Source organism: Bombus impatiens, unplaced genomic scaffold (assembly GCF_000188095.3).
Source record: "Bombus impatiens unplaced genomic scaffold, BIMP_2.2 scf_0647, whole genome shotgun sequence".
Taxonomy (NCBI): domain Eukaryota; kingdom Metazoa; phylum Arthropoda; class Insecta; order Hymenoptera; family Apidae; genus Bombus; species Bombus impatiens.
Window position 1 is genome coordinate 1,414,974 of NT_177066.1, and position 23,198 is coordinate 1,438,171.

General features: G+C 33.0%; 4 protein-coding genes across 10 annotated transcripts; 1 reads left to right on the forward strand and 3 right to left on the reverse strand.

Annotated features, from left to right (window-relative positions):
• Positions 1 to 23,191, forward strand: LOC100744101 (serine/threonine-protein kinase PAK mbt). Of its 3 annotated transcripts, none has more exons than XM_012389481.3 (7): positions 1 to 230; positions 18,404 to 18,776; positions 18,919 to 19,318; positions 19,390 to 19,803; positions 19,909 to 20,441; positions 20,560 to 20,713; positions 20,815 to 20,982. In XM_012389481.3, exons 2-7 carry the CDS (start codon positions 18,412 to 18,414, stop codon positions 20,974 to 20,976), a joined length of 2,028 nt encoding a protein of 675 aa, XP_012244904.1. In that variant the 5' UTR covers positions 1 to 230; positions 18,404 to 18,411; the 3' UTR covers positions 20,977 to 20,982. The 3 variants fall into 3 exon arrangements, with proteins under 3 accessions (XP_012244904.1, XP_012244902.1, XP_024225707.1); XM_012389479.3 differs by lacking the exon at positions 1 to 230 and adding an exon at positions 17,802 to 18,027; XM_024369939.2 differs by lacking the exon at positions 1 to 230 and having other exon boundaries at positions 18,412 to 18,776; positions 20,815 to 23,191.
• Positions 390 to 5,064, reverse strand: LOC100741510. Of its 2 annotated transcripts, none has more exons than XM_024369936.2 (15): positions 4,798 to 5,064; positions 4,333 to 4,535; positions 4,056 to 4,238; positions 3,739 to 3,952; positions 3,449 to 3,666; positions 3,203 to 3,394; positions 2,961 to 3,111; positions 2,685 to 2,888; positions 2,131 to 2,198; positions 1,867 to 2,055; positions 1,361 to 1,789; positions 1,079 to 1,273; positions 846 to 984; positions 645 to 768; positions 390 to 541 (listed from the first exon to the last, which is right to left on the reverse strand). In XM_024369936.2, exons 1-15 carry the CDS (start codon positions 4,829 to 4,831, stop codon positions 535 to 537), a joined length of 2,550 nt encoding a protein of 849 aa, XP_024225704.2. In that variant the 5' UTR covers positions 4,832 to 5,064; the 3' UTR covers positions 390 to 534. The 2 variants fall into 2 exon arrangements, with proteins under 2 accessions (XP_024225704.2, XP_012244898.1); XM_012389475.3 differs by having other exon boundaries at positions 390 to 528; positions 4,798 to 5,063.
• On the reverse strand, positions 6,318 to 11,824 carry LOC100743989 (Fanconi anemia group M protein). Of its 2 annotated transcripts, XM_003492033.4 has the most exons (13): positions 11,307 to 11,824; positions 11,048 to 11,215; positions 10,788 to 10,960; positions 10,576 to 10,665; positions 10,246 to 10,470; positions 10,024 to 10,177; positions 9,837 to 9,949; positions 9,646 to 9,765; positions 9,410 to 9,575; positions 9,157 to 9,311; positions 8,834 to 9,083; positions 6,799 to 8,750; positions 6,318 to 6,718 (listed from the first exon to the last, which is right to left on the reverse strand). In XM_003492033.4, exons 1-13 carry the CDS (start codon positions 11,473 to 11,475, stop codon positions 6,461 to 6,463), a joined length of 3,993 nt encoding a protein of 1,330 aa, XP_003492081.1. In that variant the 5' UTR covers positions 11,476 to 11,824; the 3' UTR covers positions 6,318 to 6,460. The 2 variants fall into 2 exon arrangements, with proteins under 2 accessions (XP_003492081.1, XP_033178510.1); XM_033322619.1 differs by lacking the exons at positions 11,048 to 11,215; positions 11,307 to 11,824 and having other exon boundaries at positions 10,576 to 10,627; positions 10,788 to 10,952.
• On the reverse strand, positions 12,142 to 17,790 carry LOC100744218 (gastrula zinc finger protein XlCGF57.1). 3 transcript variants are annotated; one of them, XM_033322644.1, is made up of 5 exons: positions 14,783 to 14,927; positions 14,507 to 14,708; positions 14,142 to 14,219; positions 13,920 to 14,063; positions 12,142 to 13,843 (listed from the first exon to the last, which is right to left on the reverse strand). In XM_033322644.1, exons 3-5 carry the CDS (start codon positions 14,202 to 14,204, stop codon positions 12,320 to 12,322), a joined length of 1,731 nt encoding a protein of 576 aa, XP_033178535.1. In that variant the 5' UTR covers positions 14,205 to 14,219; positions 14,507 to 14,708; positions 14,783 to 14,927; the 3' UTR covers positions 12,142 to 12,319. The 3 variants fall into 3 exon arrangements, with proteins under 3 accessions (XP_033178535.1, XP_012244909.1, XP_003492083.1); XM_012389486.3 differs by lacking the exons at positions 14,507 to 14,708; positions 14,783 to 14,927 and adding an exon at positions 17,629 to 17,790; XM_003492035.4 differs by lacking the exon at positions 14,783 to 14,927 and having other exon boundaries at positions 14,507 to 14,755.
• Positions 23,192 to 23,198: the final 7 nt, after the last annotated feature.

The window sequence follows — 23,198 nt, forward strand, 5'->3', positions numbered from 1 at the left end:
TATTTCCTATACCACGGTAGTATAAGTTTGCATGTTAAAAAATGTGAGCGTAACGAAAACGAAACACCTGTACCCAAAACTTTGAGCGTCGATGAGAGACAGGGGAGAAGGGGATACTGGTTACCCCACTCCTTACGAAACAAATCATCACTGACCGTCAATAAAATAAGACTGGTGTGTTCAGTTTTCGTCACACTCTCAGTTGTAGGCTGTAGCAAAGCGTCAATAAAGTAAGTGTACAATATTTTTTATTTATCCTTACAATAACTTATTATCTATATTCGTCTACGTGTATTTGTACGGAAAAAACTTCCTTAAACATTATTGTTGATTTTAGTACTCTCTTTTTTTAGTTATTATTATTTAGTTATTTACTTATTTTAGTTATTCTCTTAGTTAATTTTTGACATTTAACGCGAAATAAAATAATAAATTTCCTTGTTTTCATCCTACGCTCATTCCACAATTTTCTCCTCCTCTCTCCTTTTTCTCCCCTTAAATATCATTTGTGTTTATGTTATTTATTTTTATTATTTATTTACTGCCAAAATAAAAATCATATATATTATTAATATTTTCATATAACTTTTAATTACATAACATAACACAAATTAATTTAAACGTAAACAGTCAGTACTACTTACAGTGGTTCGATAAAGCGACCGGAAAATAAAGTCATGTTTAAAACGGTATCGATAATCATAAAAAGAAATGGTCTGTCCATTTTAACGTCGTTACCCCATGATGACAGAAGCTCATATCCGATTTCTGTAACAGTATTCTACCACTATATTTTTGCGTCTATTTTATAGATGAATCAAATTAAAAAAAAAAGGTTCAAAAACCTGTATCGGTTGCGGCTAGCGTTCCTTCTTCATCTATTTCCAACTTAACATTTTGCAAGATACTAGTCACATGTATCGAACTGTCAGAAATCATTTTGGACAAATTCGTATTGGGTTGAAATATATTCTCGATACCCAACTGAAACGAGAATAATTTTAACACTAATATTTACTTACTAGTAAGTATACTTTGCTTCCCATTAAAAGTAAATTCGGGTACGATAAATACATACGTGTCGTAGCGTGGGCACTAAATTAAGATTATTCTCAATATTGAATTTTGGAAGATGAATAGTAATATCTTGCTTTTTCAAATTTGCTAAGATCGCAGAAACTGGAACAGTAATCAAATCATCGGATAATATCCGAAGGTATGGATCATTTTCTCTAGACCTTGGCATCAAAGTCAACATTGATGTTTTACCATCCTGGGAAATTTATCAATGCATTTGCGTCATTATAATAAAGTATGTGACATTTATTTCGGTGATTGCGTTCGGTGATTTTTGCCTTACCGAGTATGGAATTTCTAAAACATGTGCTTCAATGGAAGGTATATAAGCATATCGATAAATAGATCCATGTTTCATGAAGTACGTGTTTCGACATTCTCCATTAGGAATATAGAAGCATTGTAATTTTGTGTTCGCCTTATCGAACGATTTTAACCAGAGTCCTTTAAAATAGATGACTGAAGTCAAAATGAGACGCGTATCAGGTGGAAGGTCATTTAATAACAAAGCCGAAGAGATCGTATTGTGCGTTACACGACGAACCCATTCGTTGATATGGCGCGCGGTACTTTGCGATTCCATAAAATTTACACTTTCTATATCTCCTTGGTAACGCGATCGTAGAATATTTTTGTAATTATTTGACACGCGTAAATTTTCGTGTATCCACAATCGCGTGGTCAAAGCAATTTCCGTCCCGTTTTCATTTCTCTGAAATTAAAAAGATTTTGTGCCTTTATTCGTAGCAATTCTATATACATATATTTTTATGAACTTCGATATCGTACGTTTAAAGACGCGAGAATACGTTGTGCGAGTTCTCTTCTACGCGACTTTCCTTTCGGTGGTAATCTTAATACCGAAATAATTTCCGATTTCGTATTACCATTCGCACCTTCCATTAACATTGTCAAGATCGTTTTAACACTTGCAGGCGATGATACTAGATTTCCATCTTTATATTTCTTACTTAGAGCCTACGGTGGGAAAAGATTACATCGGATTTAATTTCTTTCGATTATTCGATCCGTGTGATGTCGAGTTCACCTTACCTGTGGAAAGTACATATTGAAAAGATTATTTCGATCTTCGGCATTCAAGCCTGCTTGGGAAATCGAGTCTAAAAATAGTTTTATATTAATAATCGTATGTAGTGTGTTATCTCGTTCATCATGGAAATAGGAAGACAGGAGACCATTATCCGTTACCACTGATAGAAGTTATCGAGGAACCGTATAATGATGTCACGAAACAGGAAGAGATTAAGCGTAATTTTTAAATATACCTAGGAAAAGAACCTTCGTGCAATACGAGTGTAACAGTTGCTATGTTTCATAGACAAATATACATAGTATAGTAAAGTAGTAAAAAGCAGTATAGTAACTGTAAAAAAAAAAGGAAGATGTATTTTATTAACTATTGGTATACAAAGCCGTTTAAGTACTTATTTGTGCGACGATTAGTATAGAAGGAAACGAATGCATAGAATAGTTATTAAATCCTGCTTGTATCTTTACATTACGTTATCTTAAATTAGTATTTAGTTGTAAAGTAAAATTGTTGTTTTAAAACCCATTGTCACGAAAGCCGGGAAGAAGAGATTAACCTGCGTTTGATATCCCTGCGTTAAGCTTGGGCGGTGATTGAGATAAGTATTGTTCCCAGCTAGCGGTACTGCCGGTTGTATCAAGAGGATTCATCATCCTGCCGATATAGATAATCGTTCCTGTGGACTCATCTTCGATGTAGAATAAGAATGGACGATCGGCGTGGAAGATTTCCTCCCCGATTTTATTCCCAATATCAATTTCTAGGAAACAAAGCGGAAAAAGTAACATTTCATATGTATACGTATACGAGAGAGCAAAATAGGAAAATTTACCAGTAGCCACATAAGCCGTAGTGCCATTTTCGTTCACTTCGATTCCAGTTTTTTGTAAAATATCCGACACTTTGAGATTAGTCGAAATTCGTCTGGTTTGAGCTATGCCCGTTAATGTCGCGGTATCATCAAAAATATTGCGAATACCAACCTAATGAAACGAAAACATAAAAGTATTGAAATGAAATAAATGTAAACGAATGAATGGGAAAAGGTGAAGAAAGTGAAAGGAGAAAAGCTACCTCACGGAGAACGGGTTCCATGTGACTGGAAAACTGGTATTTGAACTTAGGAATAGAAACAGCAATGGGCAGATTTTGCATCTGCCATACGTATCGTGTCAACACGAAAGGAGTAACTTCGTTAATAAGGTGTTCTATTCCATCTAATGTTCTATTCCGTGGTAATAGCAAGTACAAGGCAAACTTGCGCCCCTAAAATAAGGTAAAATAAGAAGAAAAAGCGAAAAAGAAAGAGGAAGAACGTACGTCATATGGAATTCGTAGAATTTTGGCGTCTAATTCAGGCGAGATGGCGTAATAAAATCGACCAAATGTATGCATAAAAGGTACGTCTATAGTTCGGTTATCGATCGTATGAAATTTTTCCGTTCGTGTATTTTCCGGAGAAAAATATTTGTGACGCCACGTTCCTTTGAAGAAAAGCGTGTTCATGATCAGCATCAAAGAATTCTTAACGTTGTTTTCTGAAAAAGAAAAACTCGTTTGTCGAAAGTACTTGGTTTTATTGCTGCTTGCTATCGTTGTTTAATTTTTACCATCTTTTATCATTTGATCTATGTTGGCATCGGTAATATTGCTGACCCAATCATTAATCGCTTGCACGAGTGGCTGCGCGTCAGATAAATTCGCGGAAATTACGTCAGTGTCGTAATAGGCTTTCACGGTGGCTTCGTATTTTTGTCGAATCAAAATGTTTGAATCGATGTAAATTCTCGTTCCAATATTCAAAATGTACGCTGGAGGATTGGTCTGTGAGAGATGCGTCAAGTATAATTTTTTAAAGAAAATCTGCGCGTCGTCGTATTTCTTTTTAACGTTGATTTTCACGAAATTCAGATTTCCGGAAAATTACCTGGAGCGATTGTAAAATAGTGGAAAATCTCTTTCGTATAACATTTTCGTTGGCGGGTAATTGCATCGCGGTAGCGAGTTCGTGTGCAGTTTCATCCTGAGCTCCTTCGTACAATAATACCAATACGATTTTTAAGGATATAGGCGAGAGCAACATATTCCCAGAATATTTCTTGCTCATAGTCTACGATAATGCGAATTGAATGTTGTCAAAATAAAACTATATATGCATGCGTATGTATACAATAGATGTGTAATTAAAAGTTGACGCTTATTACTCTAAACAATGCCCAATCGAATATGCTAAAACGTTCTCCTTGATAAGGTATAAAAATCTCATCGTCTTCGTCGCGGTTAACAATTACAGGGTCAGTGCTTGTAGTTCTGTTTGTATCCAAATGAGACGGAGATTTCGTTATCTCTGATTTACATTGTTTTATAGTGAGGGTCACGACAACGATATACGATACCAGCAGATATCCTGAAAGTAAATAATATCGCCGTATGATCGTGAACGATGATCGTGACTTTCAAACATGATCATGGACCGAGCGATCCAATAAAGAAAAAGAAACTTCAAGTTTGAATTAATAAAACCGACCGTGAAAATGTCAAACTAAAGTAAACGTTATCGTTCATCTGCTGCATTGTCCAGAAAAATGTATGTGTACATTTGCAAAATCGTTTAAATTCACTTCTCGATTATGTTTTCACACTCCACAAGAAAAACCAATTATTCTTACCCATTATTCTAGTTATTCCAACGACACGTTTCATGGTTATTCGACTTCAATTTACCGTACAGACAATGCAGTCGAATACTCAATCTATACGAACAATTCCGCGCGATCCACTGTATTCTATTAATACGATTCGCGATGCGCTGATCTCAATCAACTAGCATCCAACGGGTATTCAGAAAACTAAAAAGAAACCGGTTGGTCGGCTTATCTATTCATTCGTTCGTTCGTTCGTTCGTTCGTTCGTTCGTTCGTTCGTTCGTTCGTCTGTCCGTCCTTCGTCCACGTGTTTGTTTGAACGACGCGCTAGCCATACGATCAAAAACGAGCAGGTTTTTTCTGGATAGAGATTAGAGTAGATCTCAATATTTAAATATTCAATTTATCGTCTTTGTTTTTGTAAATCGAATAACTCGAGCGATCCAGACAAACATAATTCGTAATTCACATCAAATTACTTCTGATTTAAAAATAAGCGTGGATACCATATAGCGTCGTTTGCATTGAATTAGGTTTATATAAAAATCAACTCGAACACAATTAAAATAGTTCCATCGTATTAGTTGTTACGTCGCGTGAGATGGTCCGTGCGACGTCCTTTATTGTCTGACCGTCAAAGGCCCACGCACCGTTATACAGACCCTTAATAAATCTAAATACTAACCTTAAGACCCTTACTGAGACCCTTAATTTAGACGTCCTTAGATATACGACGTCCTTCATTGTCTGACCGTCAACGGCCCACGCACCGTTATACAGATCCTTAATAAATCTAAATACTAACCTTAAGACCCTTACTGAGACCCTTAATTTAGACGTCCCTAGATATGCGACATCCTTCATTGTTTGACCGTCAACGGCCTACGCACCGTTATACAGACCCTTAATAAATCTAAATACTAACCTTAAGACCCTTACTGAGATCCTTAATTTAGACGTCCTTAGATATGCGACGTCCTTCATTGTCTGACCGTCAACGGCCCACGCACCGTTATACAGACCCTTAATAAATCTAAATATTAACCTTAAGACCCTTAATGAGACCCTTAATTTAGATTTCTACTATCTGCCAAACGATATTTAAGTAGAAATTCGTTCATTTACGAATCGGTAAACTACAAAATACAGTAAAACCACAGCTCCGCTTCGTAAACATTTATTTACGAGAACGAGAATTTTGTAGATACTTTTTAGAATGAATAAAATCTTTACTTTACTCGATACTTTCGACCCAGATGATTGAGCAAAATATTCATAGTCCTAGCTTTATATACCTTCAAGACTGAAAAAAGAAGGAAGATCGTCCAGGTGAATTACCATTAGGAAAAGTTAGGAAGTTACCTTCTTTTCAAATTCCAGCTATAATTAACGGTTTAACCCTGGTCAAAGATGAATGGAAATTTCACTTTCGTAATGGCGTTTCCTAGCATACCTACGATCGTAAAACGCATTACGTTTGTTTTGTGTGCATTATGAGTTACTGCTATTTCCTATTCTGAAAAAGGTTGCGATGACGATTCAAGTACGAAATCCGAATTATGTGATTTATTTTTTATCCCCAATAAATAGAAGACTGGGTAACTTTTATGCTATAAAATATATATTACAAAAGTGAAAAGAAATTATCAGTTTATCATTATGTACACTCGATCACGTTAAGGAAACCTCATAATTGCTTTAACAACATTGATTCATCCTTAATCTGTTTGCGCAATATTTCAGCTTCATCTTCACTGCTGCTACTAAAATAATTTATTATATTTCTCCGTTTACTTCTTTTCGCTTGCCGGTTCGATTGTTTATCGCGAGACCGTTTACGTTTTCGTTTTTCAAGCTTCAGTTCAGCCTTCTCTAGTTCAGACAGTTCACTGTCTTGAATAATATCTTCGCCGTCACTTTTATCTTCTGCTATACAAAAGGAATCCTAAAAAACAACATCGTCACTTTTAAATTTATGCGTTTGCACGTTATTTTTATATTTGCAAGACTATTTATTTTACTTACATTAATATAAGTTTCTGCTGTTTGAGATACAGCCTGTGAATATACATCTATACTAGAATTAAGCGTATGTTGCTGCTTGAAAATGAAACCACCCTGTCTTTTTATCGGGCTCCTAATGGTTTGTAAGTAATGAGCGTGCATGTCAGATGTATCATGTATATTCTGTGTATACCTAACAAAATCTTCTAGATCATCATCGGTTTCAGAACTTTCATCCGTTGTATCGCCATTTGGGGAGACCTCCGCTTCCTCGCATATAAACTCATTTTTTTTTCTTCTTAATTTTCGGTTGCGATTACGCTTTCGGAAACATTCTACTTCGTTCTTCTCACTTTTATATCTTCTTGTATCATTTGATTCGCTGACGAAGTAAATGCTTCTTTCCTCTTTTGCAGATAAATCATCGTTCATCGAATCGTTCTTATTTCTGGAGCAACTGTTCTTTGAATTCCGACATTTTCCTACGTTCGCTAATTTTTTCGCTATAGTCATACATTGAGGAGCGTTCTGCTTTGAGATATCCATTGGCTTTTTAAATGAAATCCATTCTTCGTTGTCTGAAAAATACTCTTCGTGATTGGTTTCCGCTTCTACCAATGTTTCACTCTTTCGTTTTTCTTCAAATGTATTGAATTTCGCATAATTTTCTACAGCGTCAGTCGGAACTTCAAAATCGTCGTCCCATTCGAATTCTTCCATTTTTACCTCGGAATCGACCGATCGATCGTTTGAACCGTTTGGATTTCTCGGTTTATCAAAATTCTGTTCATCTTTATATTCAATTGGGTTAACCATTTCTTTATCATAATTTGACTGGTCATCGATTTGCAGTAAGAAGCTGTCGTCTTGAAATATATCATCTTCGGATTCCTCGATCGTTCTCGAATCGATTGAGTTTGAATTTAATTGAGGTATTTCCTCGATCGCTTGCGTTATGCTAAAAATGCGATTATCTTCAAATTCAAACATTTTCGACGAGTAACTACTCTTATCTGCCGTTTTTTCGTTACAATCTTCTTCAAAATCACGTTTACATTGGTGAATTGGAGCCGAAGAAAAATTTTCGTTTATTTCGATCGGCCCTTCCAAACGTATATTGGTTTTTGATTTGAAATTGTGATTTAACTTTATATCATTGGGAGAATTTTTTATTTGTACATCATTATTAACATCGGTATTTTTTGTACAATTTCGTTCAAAATTATCAGTTTCAGAATCATCGGATGTTTCATCCAATAGGTCTTCAAACGTACCGAATTCCAAATCTTGCAACGTGTTATTTTTATTTCCCGCTTCGACTGGTTCTAACATGTCGTTCTTTACGCATCGACTGGAAGCGATTGAAAGATCACAAATAGAGTGTATATTGCTATTTTGAGGATTATTTTCTTTATTGTCCGATAAATCGTTTTCGTTTGAATCACTGCTATCGTCGAGCAAATCTTCAAATCTAGAACACGACAGTCGTTGAGATTTGTCAACGATTTCTGTTATTCCACTTTCCAATACACATTCATTGTAATACGAATCGTTATCATCGTTGTTCTCACTAGCGTTATCTAATTTATTTTTATTACAATTAAGTGGAACGACATCGTTTAGTGTGATTAAACAATCAAGAATTTTAATATCAGGTATAGAAAATTCAAAAAAATCTTTTTTAGTAGAATATGGTGATGTGTGATATTTATCGATTTTGCATTCATTCTTTATTTTCTCTTCTTTTTCAGAGATCCTTAAAGCACATATCGTAAGAAAATCAACAGCCTCGTTATCGTAAGAAAGAATTTTCACATCTGATAACGGTATAGTTTTACAACTGTTATTATTTTGAATTATTTCGGAATTATATATTTCGGAACTACCTTTTTTGTGTTCTTTAATTTGTTCGATTTTCAAATATTTCATCATTGAAAAGTTAGCTCCATCTTTTTGCGATTCAAAATTGGATTCTAAAGTGTGTATATAATTAACGTATTTATTAAAACAACTTACAAAAAACACTGTAATGAAAACAATTTTACAAGATTGTTACCTGTATTGCTAATTTTGTTTAAGGTATTCTGGCATTTTTTTTCTGATTTTTTATCTGATTTTCCTTTGCTTTTTTTATATTTTGTAACTGGACTTTTTGCTTGCACAGAAATCTGCATTCTTAGACATTCCGGTGTGAAAACATCGGGGATCATACGAGGATTGTTTTGATAAAGCGAAGAGAAAATATTACTTGTATTTAATATCTTATAATTCAAAGAATCTCTTCTAGCCATTGTGGATTTTAATGTCTATAATATAACAACATTATCATTTAATATATGAAGTATTTTAAATATTTTGGAATGTTATATTTTTGACTACCTCGTGTTCTTTTCCATCTGTAACTAGAATAATTATATGCCCATCGCGTTTTCGTCCCGTTCTTCCCATTCTTTGTACTAACCGCGTAGGTGAATGTTGAGATACATCAAAACATATTATTAAATCTACTTCTCCAACATCCAATCCTTCTTCTCCTATTAAATATCAGGCGAAAATATTTCACAAAGCTTTATTTTCATTAACAGTGCATTACTCCTTTATACATTACTATTGTATATATTACACTACATACCTATACTTGTAGATATAAGAACATTAACATGATTATTTCTAAAATTCTCCAACGCTTTTATCTGTTGTTTTTGTTTCTGTCCAGCTTGGCCAACAAACATTTGTGGCCTTATTAATGGTCGGCATTGTAACAATAGAATATAAACTTCACTCACAATATCCCGATACTGTACAAAAGAAATAATAAAATAACAATAATAAAAGTCTACTGCAGCAATGAACTTGAAAATCACAAACCTCGACAAAAACTATAGCTCTTGTATCGCTTTGTTTCTCTTCACTTCTCTTAAAATGACGCAGAAGTAGTTCTTTTAACTTGTCAAACTTAGTATGTCCAAATATAAGATTTTGTGGTATCTGAAATTAATTTTTGAGCTACACATAAAAAAATATCAAATCTCCTGCATTTTATATAAGGTTGTACGAACTTCCATTCCAGCTTCTTCACATATATCCGGGAATGGACCAAGATACGTTGTAATATCTTCAAGCAATGTCTGCAATTGTGGTTCATCATTCATCCAAAACTTATCAGAATGATCTATTAGAACAACGAAATAAGTAGTTAAATGTAAATTTTATGAATAAACTGAAAACAAAATGAGAATTCCATACTTTGATAAAATTTATGAAACGCTCGAAGTCCATCTCTAATCATAAGTTCATAAGCATGGTACATTGTCATTAATATATTTAATGTCTTTATAATTTGCCCATAACTTCCTGATTTATGTGTTTTCTTTTGATATTCTTTTAATAAATGAAATATCTAAAACAGTGAAACAAATTGTCTTACATTATTATTATTACCGTCTAATATCTAGTAGTATAATTTACCCTTCCTTTCGAAATATTTGCTGTATGTCCATGAAGGATATTATGTTGAAGTAAAATTTTAACATGACGATCCATGATAAAGATATACCTCTCTTTGTATTCAGCTAATTTTTTGTTAAGTGGTACTAAAATTATATCAACTTTTCTTTTATTAATATAAGGTATAATATCCAAAGAGGTTTCATCTCTTAATTCTACATGAGCAATTAATAAATTCTGTAGCACCTATAAAAGATAATTTAGTTATTTGCATAAAATATAGTACAACTATAAAAAGTATTTTAGTAATGTCTATATACATTTTAGTAATCTTTATATAACAAAATATACCTCATGAACGTTATCAATCTTATTTCCTGGTGTAGCAGAAAGGGCTAATACCCTGAAAGTTTGATTCTTCTCATTTAATATTCGAATACACTATGAATATAAAACATACTGCACATTACTCAACTTATTAATAAGTATATATAATTAAAACTTTTTGGCGTTCCTTTATTTATTTATTTTTGAATAATAACTTTCTTGTGTGGAATAGATACCTCACAGTAAGAATGTTTTCCCAATGCCTTATGAGCTTCATCTATAACTACACATTTTACTAAATCACTAGGTACAACATTCTTGTCTAAATCATTATGGAAAACTTGAGGAGTAGCAAATATTACTCTTTTTTTTGACCAAGCTATTTCACGCTGCTTGTGGTTGACTGCACCTGTAATAATATAATATTTTGATAGTAAAGTAAATATAAATATATAATTTATATAATATTTAAAACATTTCATTTAAATTAATATACCTGTAAGCTCAATAGTTTCTATACTAGGAATTCCCATTGTATTATGACATGCAAAAATTTGTTGAGCAACTAATGGTTTGGTGGGTGCTAAAAATACAACCTTCCCACATGGATACCATCTCCAAAAGTTATACATTACAACCGCAGCAATAAATGTTTTCCCCAATCCTAATAAGAATAAAATATATATATACATAAGAGAGAAATAGAATATATGTATATGCTTTTTTGTATGCAACATTTTTAAAAAATAATTTACCAGTGGGTAAACAAACCAATGTATTCTTGTATAAACATGCTTGAACTATATTGAACTGATAATCTCTGATAGGATAATTCTCAGGATATATCCATGTTTTACCAGCAGATAAATCAAATCCTTTTGTTCCGTCATCAGACGAAATGCGAGAATTTTGTGATAATTCCATTTGCAAAGTTCTTCTTTCAATCAATTCCCAGTTACAGAGAATTTATATATTTTATCATTTTGGTATAGTTACATATATTTTAATAAAGAATAACTTTTTAAGCAGAATTCGAAACGACTCGTATTTGCAAATAACTGTTTTCGTATATAATTAATGATAATTAGTTAACCTGTGAAATGAAAATTGTAATTTTTGTAGTAATTTGTATAGTAAACAATAAATTGACACAATGATCAAAATGTAAACATTATATATCTATTATGTACGATAAAACTTATAGAAACTTAAATTTTGTTCCTTTTACTAATCTGGTAGAAAAGCTACATCATACTAGGGAATTTTTTTACGCGGCACAAAATCGGATCGTAGAATCAAAGATTTCCTCTGGTAGGATCTTCTTCGATTTGTACGCGTATATGAAATTCCTGAAATTAATTTGAAAGTATTAAAATCATTTTCATATTGCTATTACCACAATTAACAGTATGTTAATTATTGTAGTCGTAAAAAACTTTATATCGTTAATATAATTTATAACTTAATAATTATAAATTATATTGTGGTAATAAACGTTCAAAAACCTAATATACATATGTTTTTACAAATGGAACACATTTAATTTGTCATATAGAGGTATTGGGAGGTAAAAAGATGGGATCGTCAAAAATTATTTAGAAATTAATTTATTATACGTAAAGATATACAGAAAAGAATATGATTGTTTGGGTCGGTCAGCATATAAAACAGATGTAGATAGACGTAATCATCTTTACGCAGCTATATACGAACAGTGCTTAATAGAAAGAAACTAAAAGCCGAAATATAATAGACTAGATCCCGTTGATTACGATGTATGATTTGTTGATAAATGACTATTTAATGCAGCTTTATGGGTAAACTTTTTTAAACAAATCAGGCATTCATGGGTTTTTTCGTTTATGTGCACGGACAAATGTTTTTTCAACGTTGCTTTATCCTTAAATATCTTCTGACATGCACTACATTCATATGGTCGTTCTCCTGCGTGTACTAATATATGACTATTTAACGTCGTTTTCTGAGTGAATGCTTTATGACATACATAGCATTCGTATGGTCTATCACCAGTGTGACTTAACATATGTTTCCGCAACGAAGATTTCTCTTTGAAGGATTTTTGACAAATATGACAGGCATGCCGTTTATCGCCAGTATGCACAAGCATATGAGAATTTAATCTAGTTTTTTCTCTAAAGGCCATGTCACATAGCTCACACGCAAATGGCTTTTCGCCCGTATGTATCAAAGTATGTCGATTTAAATCTGATTTACGCGTAAATATTTTATCGCAGACTTTACAATCATATTGACCCCCGGTATGTAATAGCATATGGCTATTAAGATCTGATTTTCGAGCACAAGCCTTATGACATACCTGACATGCATGTGGTTTTTCACCTGTGTGAACAAGCATATGAGAATTTAATTTTGCCTTTTCGCGAAAGGTCATTAGGCATTCTTTACATTCATATGGTCTTTCTCCAGTATGAACCATTGTATGCCTTATTAATTCTGACTTTCGTTTGTACGTTTTTTCACAAATATTACATGCGTGCGGTTTTTCACCGCTGTGCGCTAACATATGGTTGTTCAATGCTGTTTTCTGTGTGAACGATCTATGACACATTGTACACTTGAACTGTTTGTTTCCACTGTGTAATGTCATGTGCATATTCAACTTTGCTTTTTCCCTAAATGCTGCAAAACATACATCGCATTTATATGGACGTTCCTCTGTATGAGTAAGCACATGACGATTTAGACTAGATTTCTCTTTAAACGTCGCGTGACAAACATCACATTCAAATACCCTTTCCTCTATGTTCAATGATTGATCATGCTCAGAATCTGGTCTTTTCATAAACACTTGTTGTAACGCATCGTTGTCATATGGTTTTTCTAGCACATGCATTTGCATGTGGCTACGCAAACACCATTTGTAAGCGAATCGCTTTTGACAGACATTGCATTCCAGTGGACTCATTCCAACATGAGTCAACATATGAGCATGTAAACTAGAATTATCCTGAAAATTTTGTTGGCAAACTTCACATTGATTTCCACTACAGTGCATTCTCAAGTGAGTAACCATAGAATCATTATTCAAAAACCATTTTTTGCAAATTGAACATTGTATTTTATAAAATTTCGGTTGCTGTCCATTTTGACAAAATCCTGGATGTTTTTCTGCATCATGCACTTGAGCAAAGTTTGGATTGGTTAAGCACCTTTGCATAGCACCATCTTCTTTGTCACACAAATTTGTGCTTGCAATTTGTGCCGTCCAATTTTGATGACTACTGGATTCCCCATCCAATTCGAGTTTTACCTAGAATCGTTTTGTTGGATCGATTGACTCTTCTACAAACAAAACTCAACCGCTGACAATTTTGAATGAAATTTACCATTTCATTAGAGAAGTCAACTTCATTATTTTCGATAGGTAAAAATACCTTCTCGAATGTCCCAGAGCAGATGTCCTCCATGTAGTCTGGATCAAATCTATCGCCTGGTTCTTCTTTAAGTACAACGCTTACAATGTTTTCGTCCTTAAAGTAAGGTTTAAGTTAGAGTCCTTGTGGAAGCATTGTATTGTATGGTGCTGCTGTTTCATAGAAAACGTTTACCATAACCTGACTGTCTATGTTTAACGCATCCATTGGTTCATCTTTCACTTTAAAATCTTCCATTTGCTATGATTTAGTCTGAAAGTGAAATTTATTTATTTATCTGGTCTTATCATGTTTTGCATATAAACAACCTGATTATAGCATAAAAAGCACAAATAATGTTTTAAAAATGTAGTCAATAGTAGCATACAGAGTCGTGTAACCTTAAATGTATATATATGGCGAACGATTTAGTCGATTCAAAGATTTTTACGCATGCAATCATTTTATTCGTAAGATTCTATTTCATACGATAATTCCGTTCCGTTATTTGTTACAACCAAACTAAGTGCACACGATGATTTTTCTATATCTATACTTACTACGGAGATTACACATTTCACCCATAAAGCAGAACGAGCAAATCAAAATCTGTTAATTCCTATTCTGCTTGTTTTCCGTTTTAGCGTATTCAATTTCTTGTACTCTTTACAATTATAGACATATCCTTTTATTTTCTTGCAAAAAGTTATATCTGTTGAATCGATCGATTTAGTTCTATATCACGAAACTATACTGCGCGTTCTACACACATGACAAGCACACGTTACATAAATACCATACATCTACTACACAATTATATGTATGTAAGTACATACGTAAATTCGTTGCTTGACCATACCACTATCTAACAAGTTTTACACGGAACTGCAACTTGAATGATCGCGCTCGATAACGATATATTACAGAACACATCTTTTTCGATACATACTATATGCGTATATATTTATTTATGACGTATATCTATTAAAAGAAAAAAAGAGAACGGATCAAGATATTTTTATTTCGAATTATTTATTGCAAATATTTTATATGAAATTATTCGTTTCTAATTATGTATTTTAATATCTGTTTTATTTTATTATATTATTTTCTAAATGTATTTTTTTATTTTATTCGAATAGTCGGAAGAATCTGTTTATTTCGATATATTCTACCTCATTATAATAAATTAGATTAAATTGACGTATATTGTATCTTTACTGCTCATGTAACGAAGAGAAGTATATATATATATAGGCAAAAATAATGAATTTAAAATTTCTAACTTTAATTTATGTATTTACTTCTATTATAAATAATGATACTTATGATTGAAAGCATACAATGTTTTATCTACGTTTATCTCTTCTTCAAAAATGTATGATCTATTTCACAGAAAGGGCCTCGTTTAAGCATCTTTGGTGATGTAAACTAGGGAGAACTCAATTGGATTGGCTGGTGAACGTTCATAAATTGTAATGTCTTAATGTAACATTATCAGTAGAAGGGATATATAGCTGAGTGATACTTTTAATATCTGAAACGATGCTAGGTAAAAGACAAAGGCAGAAGAAAAAAAAGAAAAGGAAAGAAAAGTAGGCTTTTTACATTACAAAACTTTAGCATCGTTAGAGGAAATAATTTTCCCGTGGTTAAATGGAGCGCTCTTTGATCTTGCCATGATTATAATTAACCTTTTCGCTTTCGTGGATTTCAGGCTTAGCCACTCGCATTCGTATGCAGTATTGTGCACTCATTCGGATTATATGCACAGATGAATGAATACCAATAAATGATGCAACGAATCGTGAAAAAACGGTATTAAGCATCTCCACCTATTTGACTTACTAACATTTGTTCTGTCAAGAAATAAAGAGACGTTTGAAGAAATGTATTTACAAAATTACAGAATAAGTAGGCCACTTAAAATACGGTAAATCGCTCTTTCCCAGCGGATATCTATACATATTTAAGAAATATCAGAATTTAAATATCGCTATCATTAACTTCACGATTTGTTTCGCAATTATCTTTCGTAATTCTATAAATCAATTCACTTGCTGTGATTAATAATAACCCATAGATACAGGCACATATGTCGAAATTAATCAACAATACGAGAAATAACAGCGTTGATATATTTTCGATCACGTTAATCGTTCTATAATTATAATTGTGTATATTTAATAAAAACATAATATAATACATATATATTTGTAAATTGGAAAGAAAAATAAGAGAAAATAACGCAGACCTGTGTAACGATGTTAATTGAAATTCATATGTATCTGATGAGTCGTATGTGATCTTCTACAGTAGCTCCTAAAACGTGATTAGAAGTCTCATATCCATATCTCGAATCCTTCATATTGGTGAAAGCGAAGATTTTCTAATTGGCCGCAAATATGAAAGATTAATATTCCAAAAAAGTTATCGACCCCGATATAACAAAATGATGCTATCAACAAATTAATATATTGAACAGCGTACATTATTTCAAAATATAAAGTTTTGGAGACATTATAAGGGTGATAAGTTGACAATGGGAGGAGCTTCCTTGCATCTGTCCCGTTCGTTACGTATCGAATAATAGTACTGAATATCGGCAGAATCATCAGCAGCCTTATCAGGGTATATACTAATATATAACTGAATATATTGACTGTTCTTGCCACTCTTATTTTAAGAGAGCAACGAAAATCCGATTAAGATTAACAATAAACAAAAATTATTTGAAAAATATCAACTAATTATAAAATACACCTGTTGAATGTTCCATCTTTGACTTTGACATATTCATCGCATTCAAAACTTTTTTAAATGCTATTGTTATCGTTTCTTTCTTTTCTTATGCGTGAACAGCAATAAAAATGTCAAATAACAATGTTAAATACTCACGATAATAACCTTACAACATGGAAAAGATAGTTAAATGTTTAATACTTTCTTTTGTTCTCGGTCGTGAGAAACGAAATTTGTTTCTAACGTCGTTGCTTGTTAACATACAGGTTACTTTTTCACTTGTGAAAGTAACTGGAAACAACAACGATGAAACATTTTTTTGTCAACTTAACTTTTAAATAGACGGGGGAAATAGTTTCTCGTTTCTCCTTTCTCTCGTACATTTTTAATAGCTCTGATAGGTTCGGACGATCGATCAACTAGATCCTGTAAACGCTTTCTTTCGAAGAAAAACCAAACGTTTCACGTCGCGATATCATGAATGATATCTTCCTACTGTACAATCGTTCTTTGCACAATTTAACAATCTTTCCAAAATACAGATTGCGAATACAGCAAACTGCACATATATCTGATTTATACGTATAATATCTTTCCCAAATGCTATTTGTTAAACTCAAAACTCGTAATTAATATATGTAAGAACTGTTATATATATATATACGTTTAAGCGAAAGTAGGTTTCGAAGGAAGACACACAACAGTGGAGATATTGAATCGAGTATTTTTATCATTCCGATCTATATATATATATATATATACAGGTATTAAATTTCAGATATTTTTCGAGAAAATTTATTTCAAAATTTAAATACTCGTATCCGTTTTATTTAAGATCAAAAATGTTCCTTTATGAACATTTCGCACAATTTCAAAAGTTTTCATTCAATTTGTCTTTCGAAAAAATGTGTTCCTAGTTCGCATAATATACAATACGTACGCTGACAGGTAGAGTTAGAATGATTGTGAATCGATGTATCCTTTCTTTTCGAATCATGATCGGCAATTGCTTTCTCCCGACACAGTTTTCTATGCGTTACGTTCTTTGTGGTAATCTCATTGCAGGTGCTACCTCACGCACATTTGAGTAAATTGTCACGAGCCAAATGCCAAGAAAGATTCGTAAGCTCTCCGCGCGGAGCGCCGGTGTGTGAACGACCTGTCGAAAGGCTAAATGTCGTATTTACTTATTTTAATTACCCAAGTTTTTTATGTTTCGGCACTATTTTAAGTTTGGCATTTTTTCAAAACTGTGTGACGTTAACGGAAAACAATAATTCCTCTGAAATCTAACCAACAGATCAAAGAAATTATTCGAAGGCGGTCGCATCACGTACTGGTAGGCGTTGCTGTCATTTGGCTTCTCTTCCTCTTTATTATTTTCTCTAAATTTTCTACTGCATAATTTTTTACGATTTACATCTTTATTTCCTCTTAGAACGTAACAATTAATCTTTCAATTATTTTCGATTATCACATATATTCTATTATACATCAAAATTATTCTTTGAGAAGATGATGCTCTTGCAACAAATACAATTGACAGATTCAAATCTGTTACTCTCCAGGATCCTCTTGTCGTTTGAAATATATGATTAAATACTCGTTAGACTACGTGTTTTGCAAACATGTTAACATATACAGATGTTTAAAGCATTATACTCTTTGATTTTAATTGTATCTGGAGTATTTTAATATTAATATAATTATTGTAGGAAGGGCAATGTTTGCCAAAAAGAAGAAGAAACCACAAATATCTACTCCAACAAATTTTGAACATCGTGTACATACTGGATTTGATAAACGCGAAGGAAAGTTCATTGGACTTCCATTGCAGTGGGCTTCTATTGTTGGAAACAATCAGATTTTGAAATCTACAAATAGACCATTACCTTTGGTGGATCCAAGTGAAATTACACCCACGGAAATTTTAGATCTGAAAACTATTGTTCGAGGGCATAATGATCCAAAAGGAAGAACTTCCACCAGTGAGAAAAATACTGAAAATGGATTGCCCAAAACCAGCACAGTTGCTAGATCTAACTCTCTTCGTTCTTCAAGTCCACCAAGACTCAGAAGGGATTACAGGTAACTTTTTTCTATATGTGTGAGATTAGGGTGTTATTATAAATAAGAAAGACGTTATTATAGGTGTTATTGTATATAACAAACATGTTATTGTAGGTGTTATTATAATTATTAAGTATCTTATTACACTTTTATGTTACAGGCATAATAGTAATTTGCCACCATCTGTGCCAGAAGGTCAAGAAATACCTTCTAGTACTAATCAAGTACAAGGATATACTAACTTTGGAAAGCAACATAATTACCTTGATAAAATGAGACAAAATTCACCCAATGTTGCAAGCACGTTGCATCCTAATACACAAAATATGATCCCAAATCTTCAGAATCTCAATCCAAATATGCAATCATCTCCCAATTTAACGCATGTTGGTTCTAATGCCCAGAATTTATCTTTAAATTTCCAAAACTTGAGTCCCATTACAACCCCACAGTGTCCTATGCAAAGTCCTAGTACTCCCCAACTCGTAGATTCTGAATTTCATAGGCTAAATACTCAGATGACTACAAGTACGTCTGGACAATACAATGGAAACGTTCAGGTAAGCAGTGCTATGCATAAGTATTATTACATTTTATCAATGTTTAAAAATATATATCAATATTTATACAGGCTTCACATATCGAAACATCCTCGAGGGATCAACAAGTAACTCAAAATACTCTTTTGCATAAGCTGCAACCTAAAATTTCACCTGTTGGATCCATCGCTTCACAGCGACCGTTGAGCCAATTGAGTACGCATAATGTTAATAAATATTCACAAGCCTACAGTACGCCAGAAAATTCATCCATTTTGCAATCTCATATAAAAAAACCTATTGAAACGTCTCAATCGATGCATAATTTGTCAAAGTCCAATCTACCGTCCTCTGGAAATAGTTCGACACCTGATCAAAATCAGAATATGAAGAGTGCTTTATCTTCGGGAAATCTAGCAGTCGGTTCAAGTTCGAGTACGACGAACAAACAAACAGCAGAACAAAGACTCACTCATGAACAATTTCGAGCGGCTTTACAGATGGTGGTAAGAAACTAAAGATTAGCATCAATAATCAATATGAAAAGAATACGATACTTGACAGTTTTTATTTCGTTTTAATCGTTACTGTTATACTACGTAATACTGTAGGTAAGTCGTGGCGATCCAAGAGAAAATTTAGAAAATTTTCTTAAAATCGGAGAAGGAAGCACTGGAACAGTATGTATAGCAACTGAAAAAAATACAAATCGGCAAGTGGCAGTGAAGAAAATGGATTTAAGAAAACAGCAGCGGCGTGAACTACTTTTCAACGAAGTGGTTATCATGCGAGACTACCACCATCCGAATATTGTCGAAATGTATGACAGTTTCTTGGTAGATGACGAATTATGGGTCGTGATGGAATACCTTGAAGGTGGAGCGCTTACGGATATTGTCACGCATTCTCGGATGGACGAAAGTCAGATTGCCACAGTGTGTTCTCAATGTTTGAAACCACTTGCATATTTACATTCTCAAGGTGTTATTCATAGGGACATCAAGTCTGATTCCATATTACTAACAGCCGATGGTAGAGTTAAATTATCCGACTTTGGATTTTGTGCTCAAGTGTCTCAAGAATTGCCCAGGCGAAAGTCTCTCGTTGGAACGCCATATTGGATGAGTCCAGAAGTTATTTCTAGGTGAATTATAACTTTTCTGTTCAATTTCGTATAAGTGTTCTGTTTTCAATTCATTAATGATATATTGTGCACATGTATATATATGTGTATGTATTCATATATGCATTCACTGCTTCAGGTTGCCATACGGTCCTGAAGTAGACATTTGGTCATTAGGTATAATGATCATCGAAATGGTTGACGGAGAGCCACCGTTTTTTAACGAACCTCCTTTACAAGCTATGAGACGTATTAGAGATATGCCTCCTCCAAAGTTGAAAAATTCTCATAAAGTGAGTTCAAAATATCCCACAATATATTATTTATGCAGACATAATGATATGGTTTATATGGATTATTTATTGATATGATTGTCACTGTTGTTATTCAAAAGGTCAGTCCGCGTCTTCAAGGGTTTTTGGAAAGAATGCTTGTTCGTGATCCGGCGCAAAGAGCCACGGCTACTGAATTGTTACAGCATCCATTTCTTAGGCAAGCACAGAGTCCAAGTATTTTAATTCCATTGATGAGAGGTTCCAGGCATACGAACTGCTAAGTGCTGACAAGTTGGTGTAAAAAGACGGGTGTGGTAATTGATTTATTAACACGGACATAGATTACAAACGTAATCGTGTTTACGATTGTTTTTTTAGTTTGTTGTTAGATGGTACATTTTAGAATATATAGAATATAGGAACATTTAAGTGGCCTTTGATTGTTGAAAAAAGAAACTTACATTCCATTGTGGCCTTAATCTAGAAGCGTTATATCATTTATCTACGTTGCCTGTGATAGGCATTAACGTTGTAAAAGATACTTTTTTATACCGAATTATTTAACAAAGTATTGTACACATTGAAGTGCCTTAAGCAGCACTGTTTTTGTGCTATTCTATTTACGACTTTCATTTTGATATCGATTTCACTATTTGTTACCTATGGAATCATTTGCAAAATAATAGATAAAAATCTCATTCCCTTCGTTGATTTAAATGACTATGAGAGATATTACTAATCAGCAGAATAAAAATATTTTTGCTAAAATATTGCTGTCATGCATGTACTTAAGGTAACTAGTAAGTAGTCATATTTAATTCAAGAGTGTCAATAAGACAAGTTGAAGTATTCTGAGAAAGGAATAGTTAGCGTCGATTAATACATTGCTTAAATCGACGATTTATATGCCGCGTAGTTTAAAAAAGCAAAACATCGATCTTTTATCCTAATTTATTTGATATGCGTTGTTATAACGCTTTAAATGTACGCGACTGGAATAAAAGTTATTGCAGCTCGGCAAACAATCGCCTAATCTTTTGAGGCTGATAAAATAACGTGATAAAATCGCCATAAAGTGATTCAAATTACTCGAATATTAGATCCAGTGCGCTTTCTTCAGTATTCTTAATATACATATAACAGAACATATGACAAAATATCTTAGGTTCAAAAGTGCGCTAAGAAAAATATGCCGTTAGTAAATAGACATCTGTAATTATTAACGTATTTTTCAATATGTAGATATTTCATGTGGAATTAACTAGAGAAGTTTCGAACAATAGGTGTTTCATTATATTAATTAATATATTTTAAGATAAACCGCAATGATACCGCAACCTAATGCCATTTACTTTGATCGAATAAAAGATCAAAATACAATACGGACAAAGGCCATCGATCGGATAGATGATTTATGATAACGATAATTTAAGATATGCATCGCAATAGAATTTTTACAAAATGTAGATATTATCGAATTTCATTACATAGATAAAACATTTAAGCAAGAACAGTGACTGTAAAGTGAAATGAATTTCCTAGCTACTCGCCATTTATAGAAATTTAAGAAACAAAAATTACGCGAAACAATCGTTATGCGTTTGTCGTAATCCTTACAAGATACTTCACAATGACGTTTGCCTGTGCCACTCTTTCTTTTTCTTTTTACCTATACACATGGAGGTGCACGCCTGCGACTACAGAATCTGTATGTATGTATACGATAACATATTGACTATCGATAATTGATATTAAACAATTTAATAGAATGAAATCAAAAATATATGACAAAATAAAAAATAAATTTAATCAATACATTTACAAAAATATACTTCAGACGTAATAAAGAGTTCGTTATGTATTTTTTATTCCATGAATAACACAATATCTTCTATAAGAATTTACATTATTACAATGGCAAAAAATGAATCGATTGCTGAATTGTTGATCCCATTACTTTCGATATCTTAATTCGATATCCATTAAGGAATACATGTTGACGTAATTAAAAAAATGTATACATTACGTTTCAATATTTCTTTCAATACAAAAAATATTTTGATTATAATAGAAAATATATGGAAATTCGAAAAAATTCACAAATTCTCGTGCAACATCGATTCTTTCAAGGATATATACTTTGTATTATGCGATGACTAAGAGACGTCGACGAAAGAAAAGATAGAAATCGTATGAATACGTAAAATGAAATCGATTTATCTTACCTTATAATCGTCAGAGGCGCTGATACCGTACGATTCAGATCGAAAGATATTTTGAAATACCATTTAGCCGATTGGTGGAATGCGACGAGCCTTCGCGCTAAGTATGCTTGGTCATTGGCGCCACTGACGTTTCTCAACCAAATTTAACCGATGTTTTCTCAGAAACTACACTACAAGGAATTCACATTGCGCGATGCATATGTCAAATATTTGTTGGAGAAAGTAACAGAATTCCGTCATCGTAATGAAAATATAACATACAATCTGCTTATGATAAT

Coding starts and splice junctions, on each gene's coding strand:
- LOC100744218 (XM_012389486.3), bottom strand. CDS start 14,204: ATGGAAGATTTTAAAGTGAAAGATGAACCAATGGATGCGTTAAACATA. Junction 14,064..14,141: donor ACATAGACAGTCAGGTTATG/GTAAACGTTTTC, acceptor CCTTACTTTAAG/GACGAAAACATTGTAAGCGT. Junction 13,844..13,919: donor TTGACTTCTCTAATGAAATG/GTAAATTTCATT, acceptor AAACGATTCTAG/GTAAAACTCGAATTGGATGG.
- LOC100744101 (XM_012389481.3), top strand. CDS start 18,412: ATGTTTGCCAAAAAGAAGAAGAAACCACAAATATCTACTCCAACAAAT. Junction 18,777..18,918: donor AGACTCAGAAGGGATTACAG/GTAACTTTTTTC, acceptor TTTATGTTACAG/GCATAATAGTAATTTGCCAC. Junction 19,319..19,389: donor AATACAATGGAAACGTTCAG/GTAAGCAGTGCT, acceptor ATATTTATACAG/GCTTCACATATCGAAACATC.
- LOC100741510 (XM_024369936.2), bottom strand. CDS start 4,831: ATGAAACGTGTCGTTGGAATAACTAGAATAATGG. Junction 3,667..3,738: donor AGATCAAATGATAAAAGATG/GTAAAAATTAAA, acceptor TTTCTTTTTCAG/AAAACAACGTTAAGAATTCT. Junction 1,790..1,866: donor GTATTCTCGCGTCTTTAAAC/GTACGATATCGA, acceptor TTTTAATTTCAG/AGAAATGAAAACGGGACGGA.
- LOC100743989 (XM_003492033.4), bottom strand. CDS start 11,475: ATGGAATTATCACAAAATTCTCGCATTTCGTCTGATGACGGAACAAAA. Junction 10,178..10,245: donor CAAATATTTCGAAAGGAAGG/GTAAATTATACT, acceptor TCACTGTTTTAG/ATATTTCATTTATTAAAAGA. Junction 9,950..10,023: donor GTTTCATAAATTTTATCAAA/GTATGGAATTCT, acceptor TTGTTCTAATAG/ATCATTCTGATAAGTTTTGG.